The sequence below is a fragment of the Triturus cristatus genome, chromosome 5_2 (assembly GCF_964204655.1).
Source record: "Triturus cristatus chromosome 5_2, aTriCri1.1, whole genome shotgun sequence".
In the NCBI taxonomy this organism is placed as follows: Eukaryota; Metazoa; Chordata; class Amphibia; order Caudata; family Salamandridae; genus Triturus; species Triturus cristatus.
Genome location: NC_140588.1, coordinates 452,804,990 through 452,821,162, shown reverse-complemented (window position 1 = coordinate 452,821,162; position 16,173 = coordinate 452,804,990). Strand labels below are relative to the sequence as shown.

Here is a 16,173-nt window from a genome sequence, read left to right as displayed (position 1 = left end):
TGAACTACCAAAGCTTTGCGTGCTCTTTCCAGGAATTGCTCACATCAAAACTGAGCATGTTGTGCTGGTGCATTTTGTTAATTGGTTGGAACAATTCTGTAACCTTAGCTGGGCAGAAATGATGACGGAGGACTCCAGCGCTTGATAGTACATTGTGTTTTGGCAGTTTTACATAGCGTGAACTCGCCCAAAGGTATTAGAGCATGTTACATGAGCACCAGTTACATTAAACAAGGACACATTCATTTTTTTTAGGCACGGGGAGATTAAGGGCCTTATTACGAGTTTGGCGACCCCCCTGTTGGCCCACCACTGCCGCATCGACAGGAGGACCAGCAAGTCCGTCATGCGCCCACCTGCCAGATTATGAGTGTAATCCAGTGCGGGCAGGTGGTGCTGCGGCGGTCTCACGGTGGCGACTGTGTAAGGCTCAGAGGAGAGCCTTAACAGTAGACCATTGCCGTGACAGCACCTGCAACACCCCCAGGCCCAGATCCGGCAGTGGATCCTCTTAGGCCCCCCTTCCCTGCATGTCCGCCACCCTTAGCATGAAAAGGGTGGTGAACATGTAGGTTGTAATATGCTCAGCAGTGCCGGCATCAGCACCGCCAGCTTATTAAGGCCAGTTGCAGACCACTGGTGCAGCGGGATCCTTGATCCCGGCGGACTCAGCGGTCTTGTGTTGGTCCAATCGCCCCACTCAGAATACTGACAGCAGATCTGCAGTAGTGGTGGTGGACCGTACTCGTAATAAGGTCCTAAGTGATTTTCCCAGAATCACAGGTTGTTGAGCTGATGCCGAGACTCGAGCTTGGTTCCCTGGTTCCAAAGTCGGCAGCTTTATGTCACCCTTATGTCACATCCTCTCCCGATTGAATCTGGCATTTGTGTTTTATACTGTTTATTTACTGTTGGAAGAAAGATGCACTAGTTTCGAAGGGCAAAAATATTTTTCACTTGATTGCAGAGTATAAATGTGCTCATGTTGATGTAGCACTTCATACATACTTGCAAGAACGCCTAATTTTTAGAAAGCTGAAAAGTGAAACATATGTAGCTGAAGTCCTATGTCAAGCATAAATACCATGTGGTCCACGGGAAAGACGAAATTCGAAGCTAGTGGAAATTTGGAGAAAGCTTTCCGCTGAATTTTCTTTACAATGCTGTCTCAATGGTGGAGGCAATTTAGCTGGTGGATTCTACTCCGTATTCAGCATCCGCACCAGAAATAAGAGGATTTTTCATTACCAGTCACGCTCTTCGCCTCTACACAAGAGTACCACATTGGGTATGCTCCCTATAGATTACAACAGAAATTTCACTTTATGGACGGATCCTTCTGAATACTTCGAGCAAAGTGCATGTAAATGTTGACTCCCAAATACTTCTTTACCAGTAGATGTGAATATTGACTCCCACATACTTCTTGCACTATGCATGTGAATACACTCCAAAAAGAATGGGAATCAATAGCAATTGCATTAATTTGGTAGCCAAAAAAGGCATTCCATTGTAGCGGGTATGTGGTTGGTGGGGGCATAGGAATTGGTGCTGAAAAGCGCACACCAAGCATCGAGCTTCTGCAAGGAACAGAGTGTGCTGGTATATTGCCCATTTCTGAACTGGGGTCTGTAATGGCGGTGTCCTCAGAATACGCATGAATGAGCAGGTGCAAACGCTGCGACTGCTACATGCAGAGGGAATTCATCATGTCGGACTTCTTTATACATCAGACAGCCAGAGAAGGGAAGTTTGGACTAGCACAGTACAAACAGGACTGAAAACCCAAAGCAACTCTAAGACTTTTGTCAGACTAGGCCGGGGGGAGTTGGATGGAAATTGAAAGTGAATGTGAAGCATGGCTGCTTTTGTTACAGGGGGCTGATATTGCATTACAGCTGCAAAATCGGCCCCTAGTAACAAAATCGGCCCCCAACATTGTAAAACTATCCTGCACCCTTCCAGCCACCCAGGGAAACACCCACCAGGTTTCCATTACGATGTCAGGTGACACCGTTGTGGTCTCAGGACCGACCGACCTCCAGTCGGCGGTCCTGACACCGCTATTACAATGCGGCCACACATGATGCTGTTGCATACTCCCATTTCTCTATAGGCGTTTGGGCTGCGGCCGTAAACTGGCCGCAGCACAAGCTCCCAAAGGGAAATGGGAGTTTTTGTTAATCCCTGCACCGCGTGGCAGGCACCACAATGTGCCTGCCCCTCGGTAGAGGGATTGACAGAGGGCACCATATGTGCCCCCCAGGCCCACAACTGGTTTTAGCTTTTGCAAGGGATCCCTGCTAGAGGCCCCAATATCACTTTCCCCCAGGCTTTTTATGTCAGAAAGCCTGACATTAAAAGCCTGTGGGAAACCAACATCGTAATCCCGATAGCGGAAACGCCGTCCTTAAGGAATTACATTCTGGTTCTGACTGGCCCCTGTCAGAAGCAAGCTGGAATGACCAGCCGGTTTCACTTCCGACCACCGTCACTGTAATACGGTGGTCTAAAGTGAAACCGAAGATGTCGGTCGGAGTGCCTCCGAGCCCCCAGTCCGTCCCTGAGTACAAACAAGAATGTTAAGTGAAATAGTCAATGTACTTTTTCCCTTCTACAAAGTTCTGCCTTTCATTGTTATAGTATGCTATTGCTATATGCTATGCTATTATTGCAGTACATCACGCTGTCTTTATGTGGAGTCGGATACTTGGCTACACATGGCAACCTGATACTCTTTTATGCAAATTGATGCTGAACAAGAAATGAAACACTTTGCTTTCCCATTATAGTAGGACAAATCATCTTCCAGGAAAGGGATCAGCTGCATAAAATGATCACTGGTCACAAGTGATTTGCACTTGTGCATGGAAACTTAGAAGGCCTACACACAAAAGCAGAATGCACAGCTACTTATGTCCTCATTGATGAATGTGCTCGCATTGGGGGTTCCAGGAGGCCCCTCCCTCCACACCCACCGCTCTGGGACAGCGGGCCAAAGAGGAGACAAGAATCCGTGCAGCCCTGTTGGCAGTGCCGGTCCCTGTCCTTTCAACGTCAGACCATTGGATGGAAGAGCTCGGCTCCCCCCTTGCTGAACCAGACTTCAGAATTGGGTTTTGGTTTCTATGGCCTGCCATTATCTTCCTTCCTCATTTACTCTCACCTACAGTGCCCCGGCAGTGCTGTGTCCACTGCCCTGATCTTTCCTGCACTCCCTCACCTCCTCATCAGCTTGCCTGAGAGGGCAATTCCGCCATTGAGTGTGAAGCAGTTCAGGCAAGGCCATCCTTGGCAGAGAGTGTTCATCCTTGCTGTGCTGCCCCGTCCTCCAGTGCTGGGGCTGTTCCTGAGTGTCAGAGAGCGCTGCTGTGGTATAGAGACCTGCGTGTGCTCAGGGCGCTATCTGGATTCATGCTGCTTTTCAATCTCAGATGGACGGCTATGTGCTTCATCCACTCTATCCCATCCAGACACTCAGAATATGTTGCTACAGTCAGTGACCTCTGTGTGTTCCTCTGCACATTAACTCGAATCCTCCTGCGGCTGTATTACAAATAATGCCAGCCTTTTTGTGCGCCCCCCCCCCCCCCGCACTATAGTATTACAGAAAGGGCTGCAGATGCTTGTGCAGCCCCTTCTGTAATAATGACAGTGCTTGTGCATATGTACTGCGAGCGCATATGCTTGTGGGTATGGCCCCATGCAACTGAGAGAATCACTTTGCCTCCTCACCCACGCTCGTAGGCGGTGCATTAACAGTGCATGACAAAAAGGTGGTGTGCTGTCAGGAAGCCCTCTTAAGGGAGCAAAAAGAGTCACACGGACCTCAAATACATCCTCATGCAAGCAGGTGCAGTCACTCAATCAACCTGCCCGCTAGGGGATCTCTCTCCCCTCTTTAAAGTGCAGGAGGCATGACGTCTGCACTGCGAAGCACAGAGTGACGTGTAAACAGCCGCTACCTATTTCCCTGAATGCTCTGCCCGCAGGGAAGGAGCGAGCTCGCACATTATTTGTAATATGTCTCACTGGCCCTGTTTGCGCTCGACATCCTTGTATAAAGGTGCACCATGGCGGAAACGACGACAGTGGGCCCTATGTTTAATACAAGCCCTGCTGTTCTACCTAGTTTTTTTTATATTCCGTTTTAAGTAGTAATAAGTGGCTAATTGGCAAGTAGGAAATGTAAACACGAATGTCCAGCGACATTGGAATGTATGTGTTGATAACTCAAGAATCCAATGAGTGTTAAAGAGGCCAGAATATGCAAATTAGGATGTTAATTTCAGAATGCAATTGATTCATTTTCTAAATTTTCAGAATTTACACAATTACCATGTATGTTGTTAGTACACGCGTTCAGAAAGGAGAGTAATTTCAGTGACATTTGTTCCATGTCGCTCAGTTTTTTTGGTACTCTTTGACACATTTTGAGAATAGCCAGCCACCAAGTGGCTTTTTTCAGTGTCTGTGTGAAGCATATCTCCTTTTTTGGGGATGCCAAGCAGTGGCCCCAGGCTGAGGAATTAAGTAGCTGACTGGCAGCATTCATCCTTCTGCTCTGTTAAACTGGCTTTGTTAGTTAATGTGTACCATGACCTAAATACAGCCAGCACACTGCATTGGCTGTACAGCACCAGTCAAATTCAAACCATGCTTGTCCTCATCCCGAAATCTCAGTGACCGAGATGCAGTTTAAACCCACAGAAGAGGAAGTAGGGACAAAATATATTTTACTTCAGGCTTGACAGATCGCAACCTTGTCTTAAACATAGTTCACTTTCACGAACATCAGGAACATTCAGAATCACTGGGCCTTCAGAAAGGCCGTGTATACCGGGCTCTTTCCCGGCGTAATTTTCCAGTCCTATCTCTCCTCTGCAATCAGTTTCTGGAACTAGCGCCGGGATGCCCCGTTGGTGGGGCAGCCATGCGCTTCAGAAATCTATTAACATAACATAACATAACAGGCGCGCAACACCCATTGGACTCAAAGGGCTTCAGCCCCCCCCCGTCGTGTGTGGCAGCCCGGGATGAGACAGCTTCCCGGGCACACACACAGCCGCACCCGAGCACTTCACAGCTCTTAAAAAGACCATTTGCATGTTAATGAGGCCTCGCTGTTGTTTCACCCCTTCTAAGAGCCCCTGCAGTTCCACTTTGCCTATGGCTTAAAAGATTCAGCCCCCCCCCGAAATTTTTTCTTAGCCCCCCCGAAATTTGGCTCTAGTTGCGCCTCTGTAACATAACGAGTGTCAGCTAGAACGGATTGTGGAGGGATCCCACCATAAAGTTGGTGAAGAAAGCTGTACTCTCTATCAGTAAACCTGTAACACAAGTATAGCGCCTGAGATGTGTTTCAGTGGATGAGAGATGGGTGAAGTGTGTGACAGCCCTTAGTCAACAGCGGGATTGTGTTCCAGACATGGAGCCACTTAGCTTACTTGAAAAGGCAGTAGTGAGACCATTACATAGCGCATAGCGAGATAGTTAAGATGGAGTCTGTTTACGAAACAGAGCAAATATTGTACTATGGAATATGTTGGCAGCCTCAGGTCAGATGTGTGACAGTGTATTGTGGCTCTACATATAGAAACCTTTTTTTAGGTGGCAAAAAGTTTAACAGCGTGCTTCAGGTCATGCTAAGAAACCATACATCCATGCGCAACCTTTCGAAGCCAAAGGCAGGCGAAGTTGTTATTGCAGTATCAGAGTTTCTCTGAGAAGGCCTGTCTGGCTTCTAAAATAGAAAATATATGTTCTTCCTTTCGTCCTCCTATTCTTTTTTCTTTGACTACTTCAGTGTTTGAGAATTTACATTGGTACTCTTGTTTCTGGACCTTTGAAACATTTGCTTTAGATCACACTTGTGCTCTATTAAATTCCATTAAATGTGGTTCTCCATTGCCTGCGAGTCTAACTCATTTGGTCACCTATGTTATCAACACACAACTCGTGGAAATGTGCATCCTTGTGCCTGCATTAGCATTTGTGCCCAGCAGCTGGAAGAAGGCTATTTATACCCTACCCCTCTTAAGAAAATCTGTAGCTGGCTCTTCATTATTAGTGAATTTAATACCAATATTCCTCCTTTCATTCCCAGCAAAAATGATCACGTAATAATATAGCACTTCATTCATGCTTCTAAGCACTCCTAATTCTTAGAAAATATGGAAAGTAAGACACATTTAGATAAAGTCATGTGATCATGAGAGGAAGCCAAAATCCAATCTCTCTTGACACCGCCCAATCTGGCGTTCATCTGGGTCATGGGGTGGAAGTCATACTTACTGCAGCTTTGAACAATATTTGCATTATCCTGGCTTCTGATAAGGAAAACCCCCTTCTTCCTTCCTGACCTCTCTTTGGCATTTGATATAGTCTCTCATCTCATTCTGTTCACTAGACTGTGGACGATTGAGGTGAGAAGACTGTTTCTGAGCTGACATACTTCTTTTTTGATGGATTGGGATTAAGTAGTAGCCCTTCCATATTTTCCAAACTTCAATTTAGTGTGCCTCAGGAAACTTCCCTGAGCCCCACCCAGCTAAACATCCACAAGAGACCACTGGCTATCTTCATTTGATCGCTTGGGTTCTAGTTTTATTTTTAAATCGTTGACATCCTACAGATTCTAAAACTTGAGTCATCTGCCATGCAGAAACAATTTCACAATTGTATGCTTGCAAAAATGCTTTGGATGTTCCATACACACCTAAAGATGAATAGGGATAAAACAGAAGCATTGGTCTTTAGCCGTTCCATCTCACCTTGGACTACCTCATGGTCGGCTGCTAAATGGTTGTCCCACCTGTTGACGTGGATCTTGCAAGAAATGTAAGAATATCAAAGACATCTTTATTCGTCTATATAGCCATAAAAGCACATTTTAAGCAAGACATCAGTGAAATATATACAGTCAATTTGATAGAGTAGTGTCCATTCAGTTGACCTGTTAAGATTTCCATTTCATTTCAAAGAATAAAACTGAGAAGATTATAAAAAGTATATAGTCCAGTAAATAAAACCTATATAGATTACTTGACAGATAATTCATCAAAATACTTTTGCCCAGGGGTCTACATTGTTGATCAACTTCATGAAAATCTAAAATAATATTTAAAGAATATAATAACATAGTCTCAGCAACTGGCACAATTTGTTGTGAATTCAATATTGCTCTACCCACTTGGGTTGAGGAACGGATTACTTGTACAAACAAGAGAAATTAGGATGAAACACCCATTGAGACGAAGAAAAGCGTCAGCCATTTGCAAGTTATTATCAGCCCAATAGTACTTAATAGATGGTGTATCCGAACAGTGTCTCACCCTCATACAGGGCTAGATCCAAGCATTGAGTATCCTGTATGTGTAAAGTGTGCTAAATGCTAAAATCAACACTAGGACAGTGGAAATAATTAACTGTAATTGCCCAACCATGGACAACTAAGCAAGTACTCATTTTTGCTTTCCTCGCCACATGAACAACAAAAAGAGGGAGGCAGATAAAAAATGGGCTGCCTTGTATCACTTTTTAGAATTCTAATCACAGCTCTAGAATTCCTTGTGTCTAAAATGCGGCAGAACAGGAAAATCAATTTCCTTCTAATACCTGGGTAAGCTGGGAAAAAGAGTAATACGTGCTCCACCATTTCATTGGACTTGTAGCAAAGGAGACATTGCCAATTAACCTCCTTGGGATCTTGTAGCCATTTAGAAATAAAGGAGTGGCACGGGAGTTTCCCAAGACGAAATTTCAAATAGATTTGCTTTGCTTCTACTGGTCTGATCTCATCCAAAAAGTCTTCCACAATAAACTCGTCTTTATGTGTGAGGAAAGATACAGTAAGAGTACCTAAATTTGACTGCCCAACAAAGGTTCCACAAAAACGTGAAAAATGATTTATACACACTCTATCTTGATTGGACCATAAATCATCCCCACCCTGCTAATCCTATGCTCTCTTCTCTCATGTCACCTGGGGTCTGCCTTCTACTCGCTACATTTTTCTACTCTTATCTTATGCTGCCCTGCCACTCTCTTCTGCCCTTCCTGTCTATGTCTTGACCTTGCCCCACATTTTTCCTGCTTCCATGCCCAAAGTAAGCTCCCTACCCCTAATTAATTTAAGACTACTTCCCCCTCTTTACTCTCAGCTCTTCGACTATAGCTCTCTCTACAGTTCCCTGACCCTCTTCCCTTGGAAAGAAATAGTAGTTCCGTCCATATTTGTAAACTTAGAGGTAGTCACGGTCAGTATTTTACAAGAAGCCCCCTGTGGTCACCTGGTCATGTAGGACACTGAGTCAGGGGTGAGGCTTGTTGGCGTTTTAATGGTCAGTCTGAAAATATATACAGGGGACAGGTAAAACGGAGGCCAATTATTAACAAAAACTGGAGGGCTTCTTCTCCTATTAGTTCAGTCTATACAGATTAGGAAGTCTCTCTCTTCCTCAGCCTCTCGGAGTGTTGTGGTAGACGTCTTTTGGTTCTCTTCTCCTTCTCTGTCAGGACCCAGGAAGAGGGAAGTGTGGACAGGACCCTCGGAAGAAAACAAACAATAATCAGGTATGGTGGCTTTATGACAAAATGCCTACCGTCACCTTCACCCAGGACCTGAATTGTGAAGTTTAAAGGGGTAAATGAAGGGAGTAAGGTCCTCAGTGCACACAAGCAGGTTTGTGCCTTTACCGCCCCAACTGCCACCAACTCGTGGTGAAATAGTTAAAAAAAGGTACTTGCCAGAGGCTACGGCCCTCCTGGGTCGTGGCAGGGGAGTCTCACCGCCCTCCACCTCTCCGGGTTGGCTAGACTCTCTGGCGTTGCCTCTTGGCGGTTCCTCGTGTTGCGTTTCTCTCTCCTCCTCCTCCTCTCCTCATGGCAGCACCGGGGCTTTTGGCTGGCTTTGGGGATCCGTGTCCTCAGCAAACTCGACGAGAGTGTCTCCCTCCTCCTTGGCGCTCTATTCCTCTTTCTCTCGCCCTTCCTCTGACGGGCCGACGCTCCGTCGCACTCTGGGGCTGGACCGCCGACTCCCTCGTCAAAGCTTCCGACCACGGGCGCCATGTTGAAATTCCCGCCCGCGAGAGGCACAGGAATACATTGCCTTCCCTCCAGACATGGACGTTCAGGCCATGTGGTCGATGGATATCGTGATAAATAGTCCACGTTCCCGTGAGCTCGACCAGGTGCATGGAGGGTCTGGAAAGAAAAAGGCTGTAAGGATAAGAACCATCAGAGTATCTTGGGGTTTGTATCTTTGTGAGTGGTATGCCAGGTGAGGGGGGCATGGTCAGTAACTAAAAAGAATGTGCGTCCCAATAAATAATACTGTAGGGGCTCCATGGCCCACTTGATGGCTAGGCATTCCTTCTCCATCGTTGCGTAATGGGTTTCTCGCGGGAACAGTTTACGGCTGAGGTAGGGGACAGGCCGAAGATCTCCCTGCTGGTCAGGCTGTGACAAGACAGCCTCTAAGCCACGGTCAGAAGCATCCGCTTGCAGGACGAATGGTTGCCCGATATCGGGACACATCAGTACGGGGGCCTGACATAACAGTGACTTAAAGGTCTGGAAACTGTGCTCCTGTTTGGTAGTCCACTCTAACTGGTTGTTTGGGTGTCGGTGTGACAACAAGTTGGTGAGAGGGCATGCTATGGTGGAGAAGTCAGAGATAAAATGCCTGTAATACCCTACCAGGCTAAGGAACGCTCGTACGTCCTTTTTGGTAGTCGGTTTGGGTATGTATAGTATAGCCTCTAATTTGTTGTGTTGGGGTCGTAGTGTCCCTGCTTTGATTGAGTATCCTAAGTATTCTATGCGGTCAGTGCCCAGAGTGGTCTTTTTGGGGTTGAGTGTCAGTCCTGACTGGTGGAGAGAGGAGAAGATACGCTACAGGTGTTGTAGGTGTGCTTCCCAATCGGGACTGTATACCACAATATCATCAAGATAGGCCACAGCGTATTTTTGATGAGCTTGTAAAATGACGTCCATTAGCCCTTGGAAGGTAGCGGGGGCCCCATGTAGAACAAAGGGAATGACCTTAAAATGATACAGGCCGGATGGGGTGGAGAAGGCCGTTTTCTCTCTGGCGGCTGAACTCAGAGGTATTTGCAAGTATCCCTTTGTCAAGTCGATGGTGGACATTACTCAAGCCCCTCCCAGTCTCTCTATGAGCTCATCAATGCTCGGTGTGGGATAACTGTCAAATTTCGAGTGGGCATTCAACTTACGAACGTCGATGCAAAACCTGAGGCTTCCGTCTGGTTTGGGTACTAACTCAACCGGTGAACACCAGTTGCTCTGTGAGGGTTCTATGATGTCTGCCCATAATATTGCTTCCACTACTTGTTCTACAGCCAGCTTTATGACTTTCCCTGCCTCTGTTTTTATGTTGTGTGTTACTAGGGAGGTCCTCCCCGGGTGGCTAGAACTGAGCCCTGGGAAACGGTCTAACAGGTCGTACTGCTGGTGTCTTTGACCAACGCTGAGGGTTTCCCCTGTTATTGGCCGCTCTACGGACGCTAGGCAGAAGGGTTGGATGGGTATCTCCATAGGTTTAGTATATGTGATGTGGTTAATAGAAACAATAGCGTCTCTGCTCTGCGGGGGGTTCTTCCCACTTTTTTAACAGATTGATGTGGTACACCTGTCCATTGGGTCCTTTTCTGGGAACCGCTATTCTATAAGTAACGGGGGTGACTTGTCCTACAACTGAGTAAGGTCTTTGCCAGGTCGCTAGACGCTTCTTGTCCGAGGAGGGTAAGAGTTTGAGCACCTTGTCTCCCACTGTTAGTTCTCTTGGTTGTGTGCCCTTATCCAAATACATTTTCTGTTTTTGCCACGGCCCTCTTGGGTCATGGCAGGGGAGTCTCACCGCCCTCCTCCTCTCCGGGTCGGCTGGACTCTCTGACGTTGCATTGGTCTCTCCTCCTCCTTTCCTCGTGGCAGCACCAGGGCTCCTGGCTGGCTTCGGGGATCCGGGTACTCAGCAAACTCAGCGAGAGCGTCTCCCTCCTCCTCGGTGCTCTATTCTTCTTTCTCTCACCCCTCTTCCCGATGGGCCGACGCTCCATCGCACTCAGGGGCTGGACCGCCGACTCCCTTGTCCTCGCGTCCGACCGCGGGCCTTATGTTGAAATTCCCGCCCGCGAGAGGCATGAGATTACACCCCCCTAGAGGCTCGCATCAGTGCATCATTAAAAACAACCTGCAAATTCACAACCAAACTAACATTAAGGAATGCTATGGTTAGATATACAAATTAAAAAGCTTTGAGTTGGCTAGCTTTGGTCATAGCTGTAATTGTAAACCAGTCAGAGCCCTACAACAATGTTAAGAAGTATGGGGTGCATCAGGGTGGAGGGGGTGGCTATAACCATAACTGGCAAACTTTAAGGTTTTCAATGCTTATATCTAACCATAACGGTCCTTAATGTAAATTTATATATATATCTTTAACTCATAATATATATTGCTTTTCATTTCTGGGCTTCGAGCTCGGCGTAGCAGCTGATTTCCACTGGATAATCCTTTCCCCCTCTGTTTCAATGTCTCCTATATTCATCACTGCACGGTAAGAATTTTACGAAACAGTGATACCACAGTGGCCCACGAAGCCACATTAGTTGGCTTTATTTTGAGTTTTTGTCCCAGCTGTTATTCACATCCCCATTATTGTTCCTTGGGTTGACAACCGCCTACAACAGGAAGGTGGAGGGTAACTAAAAATAGGCCAGTAATTTACAATTTTCTTTGTCATTTTAACTTCCTGCCTTGCTTTGTTGTTTTATTGATCTGATTATTCAAGTTTTCGGTGGTACTTCAAAATGTAGGGTATATAGGAGCATATTTATCATTCTTTCTTGCAGCAAGCCCCCTTGCTGTGCTGCTGCGTAAAAGGGCAGGAATGAGCCATATTTACCATTGTATGGCGCATTCATGTCCTTTCCAAGCACTGACGTATTTTTGGCAGCCTAGCGCCAACGCAGGCCCCCTTGAGTCATGGTGCAAGGGTGCCAGCGTTGTAGGCAGGATTGCTTTATGTGCAGGAAGGGACACCTTCCTGCACAAAAACCATGCCCTGAGAGGCATTTTCCTCTTTCTGCGTGTGCTGCAGAGTGCAGAGAAATAAAGATATTTCTGCTTGTTATGCCTCACCTGGGGAGGCATTACATTTTGACCAATTCCCAGGTCTATCGCTAATGGCAAATCTGGGAATGTGCCAAAATCATTGGGTGGATTCGTGGGAACACCGATGCTTCACCCATGGAACGCCTCCCTTCCGTAGAGTAAGGCAAGGCAGCGATTTGCTCTGCCTTCCGATGCTCTAGATTTATCAAGCCATGCAGGGCCAGGCAAGGTGGCTTTGCATGTCTTGATAAATTTAACTTAGGTTTCACGTCAGCCTTGCGCTCGTGTGCGTGGCGCAATGGCGATGCAAAATCTTGATAAATATGGGCCTTCGTCATTAGACAATTTAAAATGTTTTGACAATCTGCACAGTGCATGTTTCGTTTTTCAGTGTATTGTGGCTGCGAGTTGCATTGATTTTTCCATTTCCAATTGCCATTTTAGGTTACACAAGATTTTAATTCGTCAATTTATTCTAAGATATAATTCAAATGATCTACAACGTGTGTACTTTTGTTGTTGCAGGGCGCATACGTGCTTCAACCGCCTGGATCTTCCGCCCTACCCTTCGTATTCCATGCTGTATGAGAAGCTGTTGACCGCAGTGGAAGAGACCAGCACCTTTGGACTAGAATAACATGATCCTGGCACTTCTGGGTTTATCGGCTGATGACATTGCCTTTCTTTTTCCATGGATTTGTTGTTGTTTCATATATGTTTTTTTTTACGGAGTCAATATTGACGAAAACAGCGATGCACAAAGAACATGGGTTCTTCCGTGATCAAAACCTCATTCATCATTTACAAAGAAAAACTTGACTGTATGCAATAGAAAACCACAGACTCAGAACTTGACTGTTGTGGTATAACCTCTCTCTACAAAGCCGAATGGGGTAGCGGCTCTAGGTCAAATGTCCTTCTTTTTTTCCTCCTACGTGGACAGCTGTCAATATTCTAAGCTGTCTTGGCTTCTACGGCTCTTTCTCATCGCTGTCTATCTCCTGGACCTCAACCTAAGCCGGCGCGAGGATTCACTTATCTCGTTCACCCACGTTCCTTGTTCATTTTGTCTCTCCATGGACACCTGTGCAAGAAAGAACTTTGTTCCACTGGACCCGTGGTCAGCACATGTGTCAATCACGTCAGCCGGAATCTCAAAGCAGAGCAAACAGCAATTTGGAAAAAAACAAAGCCTGTAATGCAATGCAAAGCATTCTAGTGATTGCTACAATTGCTACCTGTCAGTGCTCCCGACACACTGCGGAGATATCGGGACATCAGTGTTGCAATGTTTACCACACCAGAAGCACAACCTTGTGCACGCCCAAGCAGGACTTCTCACTATGTAGCAGGAAAGACCTTCCCTCCTCTGCCCCATGGCCATCACCCAATTCCCACCCACCTCCCTGATGTTGTATGGCCAGGGGGAAGCACTCAAGAATGTTGTACTGTTAATATGTACTTTGTTTACTGGTGGCTGGTTTTCTGATGTGTACAGCACGTCCCTTGCAATTAGGAAAGAACCGACAATCCCTAACCCTTTTTCGAAGCCATTTACAGTATTTCTTGTCCAGCAGGGCTATTTTATTGTCCTCTTTCTTTTGACGGAATGCAAACCTCCCGAACCTCGACGATGATGATGGACATTTTGCACATACTTTAAATGAAATGTGAAGCTGCAGGGAAAGAGGGGCTGGACCTGGAAATCAGTGATACATTTTGGGGATACATGCTAGGTTCCCAGCTGGCACATTGGGTACATCTCAACGGTTGGAGACCTTTCCAGTTTATGTTTTGTCAAAATAGCTTGTTCTTGTGCTTTGTTGGGTCTCTGCAAAGCACAGAGCATCTCCAAGGAAAGGTGGAACCCTCCTTCAGTGGCAAATTATGAGGCAACGCTGGCATTTGGGTGATTTCCTGTGTTTTACTGAACTAGGCGCATGAAATGATGGAGTTACAGCTCTGCTTTAGAAAAAGTTAGTGCACTTACTTCCCAAGTGGCAGTGTCCTTTAGGAATCTGGGTACCATGCAAACAGGCCGGTGCCTCTGAAAAGCCAGTAATTCTGGGCTGGAGTTTTGGAATTATGAGTATCCTAAATTTTACTGGCCTTTCTTATTCACTAGCATGTTAGGATGAACTAGATTGTTTTCTGAGCTAGTATGTCTCTGTTTAAATCAAACATACTTAACAGTAGAGATTCTCTGCATGGGACAAAACAAATCACTTTGTAATACTAAACACATTATCTTTGAGAGCATCTCCTTAATTATGTCTGGTTTAGACACAGCTTTAGCTCATTTGCCAATCACACGTAATAAGAAATATTTATAAACAAAAAATTAAATACATATAAAAATATATAAAAGGACATTGGGTCAGCCCTTTTCATCCATTGGCCTATTCAACTGTCATTCTCATTTTGCTTCTGCCTACCACAGCATACAGCATGAGGCAATGGGGCAGCAGCATGATCCATTAACTCTCTTGAAGTGTGATAGCATAAGTCCTTGATCACAAATCTACATCTGCTTACAAAGTGCACTTAAGTGGCAGAGCTGGTGGACCAATACTTTAATTTGCCATTTCCATTATTTATACTTTTTTCACTTTAGTCATTCTTCTGTATTTGTCTTCAGGTTACAGTAATTCAAAGTTAATAGAAGCATCTATTTTCTTCAATAATAATTATATTTTCCTGAGATGTGCGTTCAAGTTAAAAATAATGTCTATATCTGTTCTAAGTACACCTACTTTAGAGAAACAACTGTTCTTTTAAAATTATATGATTCTTTGTTATTTTTTTTTCTATTTGAAAATGTTTTGCAAGCATTTGGTAGCCACAGTTAGGTGGTTACATGTTTTTTCTAAAAACATTTTGGCACATATTTGCAATAAAAAATGTTTTTTACAATAATACCAGCTTGCCAAGTCCGGACCTATTGGCTTTACCAATGCTTTAGTTTTTTTATCAGGCAGTGCAGCTTTTATGTGAGTCAGTTTAAGATTGGTTCAGATCTACCCCAGTTTTGGCCAACATTTAAAATAGCTTCTTATAAAGGGGTCTCAAACCCCAATTAAATCCTGTCACTACAGTTACAAACCACCTCCCTAACAAGTAATCATTGGTAGTTGTGTTGGAAGTCCCAGATGAAATATTAATAAATTCACTGACATGTATTCATGTTGAACTAAATCACTTCTCAATCTTCGATACCCATCTTTATTAATATTGATCTAGGGCTGCTCCTATGTCAGACTTGAAATCTCCTGCATCGGACACTATTTGTCACATAGAATTACATGGTGGAGGATCACACAGTCCGAATTTCTCTCACACATCTGAAGAATCGATGGATTCCATATCCCTAAATGACTAAGGGAAGATATATATAGGCTCTCACAAGCCTTCAGGTAGGAAGTAAACCACCAAGTAGCTGAAACCGAGTTAGCACTTCTTGCAAAAGTTAGGACCTATTAATTACTAACTGGCCCACTTGATCTGGTCTTCACCCTTCCTTTCCTCCAAAATGCGTCTGCTCATACAGTCAATTGATGCCTGATTCAGAAATTATTTCTGTGAGAAATTGTCTTAATCCAGATTGTCTTAATCCAGATTTAGGCATGATTTACTATGAATTTCCAAGAGCAACTCAAGCTTGTTCTTGAAAAATGCATTATATATATATAGGTTGCATGATTAAGCTTATCTTGATCCTTGGAGTTAATGAGTAACTCCCAAAGAAAATGCTTCGCAAATCAGGGATGTCAGTTTTAGGACAATTCACAAACAATTCACCCTTAGGACAGGAGGGAGACTCCATACTCAAAAATAATCTCTGAATCAGGCTGTCACTCTTTTCTTGGAGAAAGGAGCAAACAACCGCCCACCTCACTTGAAGTTTATTCTTTCAAGTCCGAAAAGAATATCGTATTTCAGAAAAAGATAGAATGGTTTGGTTGCACTGATGTTTGAGTGAAATCTGTACTTTCCATGCTCCACATGGGAGGCCTGCAAAGCTTTGAGATGGAAGTC

General features: G+C 45.1%; 1 protein-coding gene across 6 annotated transcripts in view; it reads left to right on the top strand.

The window, feature by feature from the left end:
• HECW1 (HECT, C2 and WW domain containing E3 ubiquitin protein ligase 1) overlaps positions 1–14,921 on the top strand; it is a 979,761-nt gene extending 964,840 nt beyond the window's left edge. For all 6 annotated transcript variants that reach the window (XM_085607418.1, XM_085607421.1, XM_085607420.1 and 3 more), the window contains one exon: positions 12,664–14,921. In XM_085607418.1, the coding sequence (XP_085463544.1) occupies positions 12,664–12,775 (112 nt within the window). In that variant the 3' untranslated portion in view covers positions 12,776–14,921. The remainder of the gene's footprint in view (positions 1–12,663) is intronic.
• Positions 14,922–16,173: the final 1,252 nt, after the last annotated feature.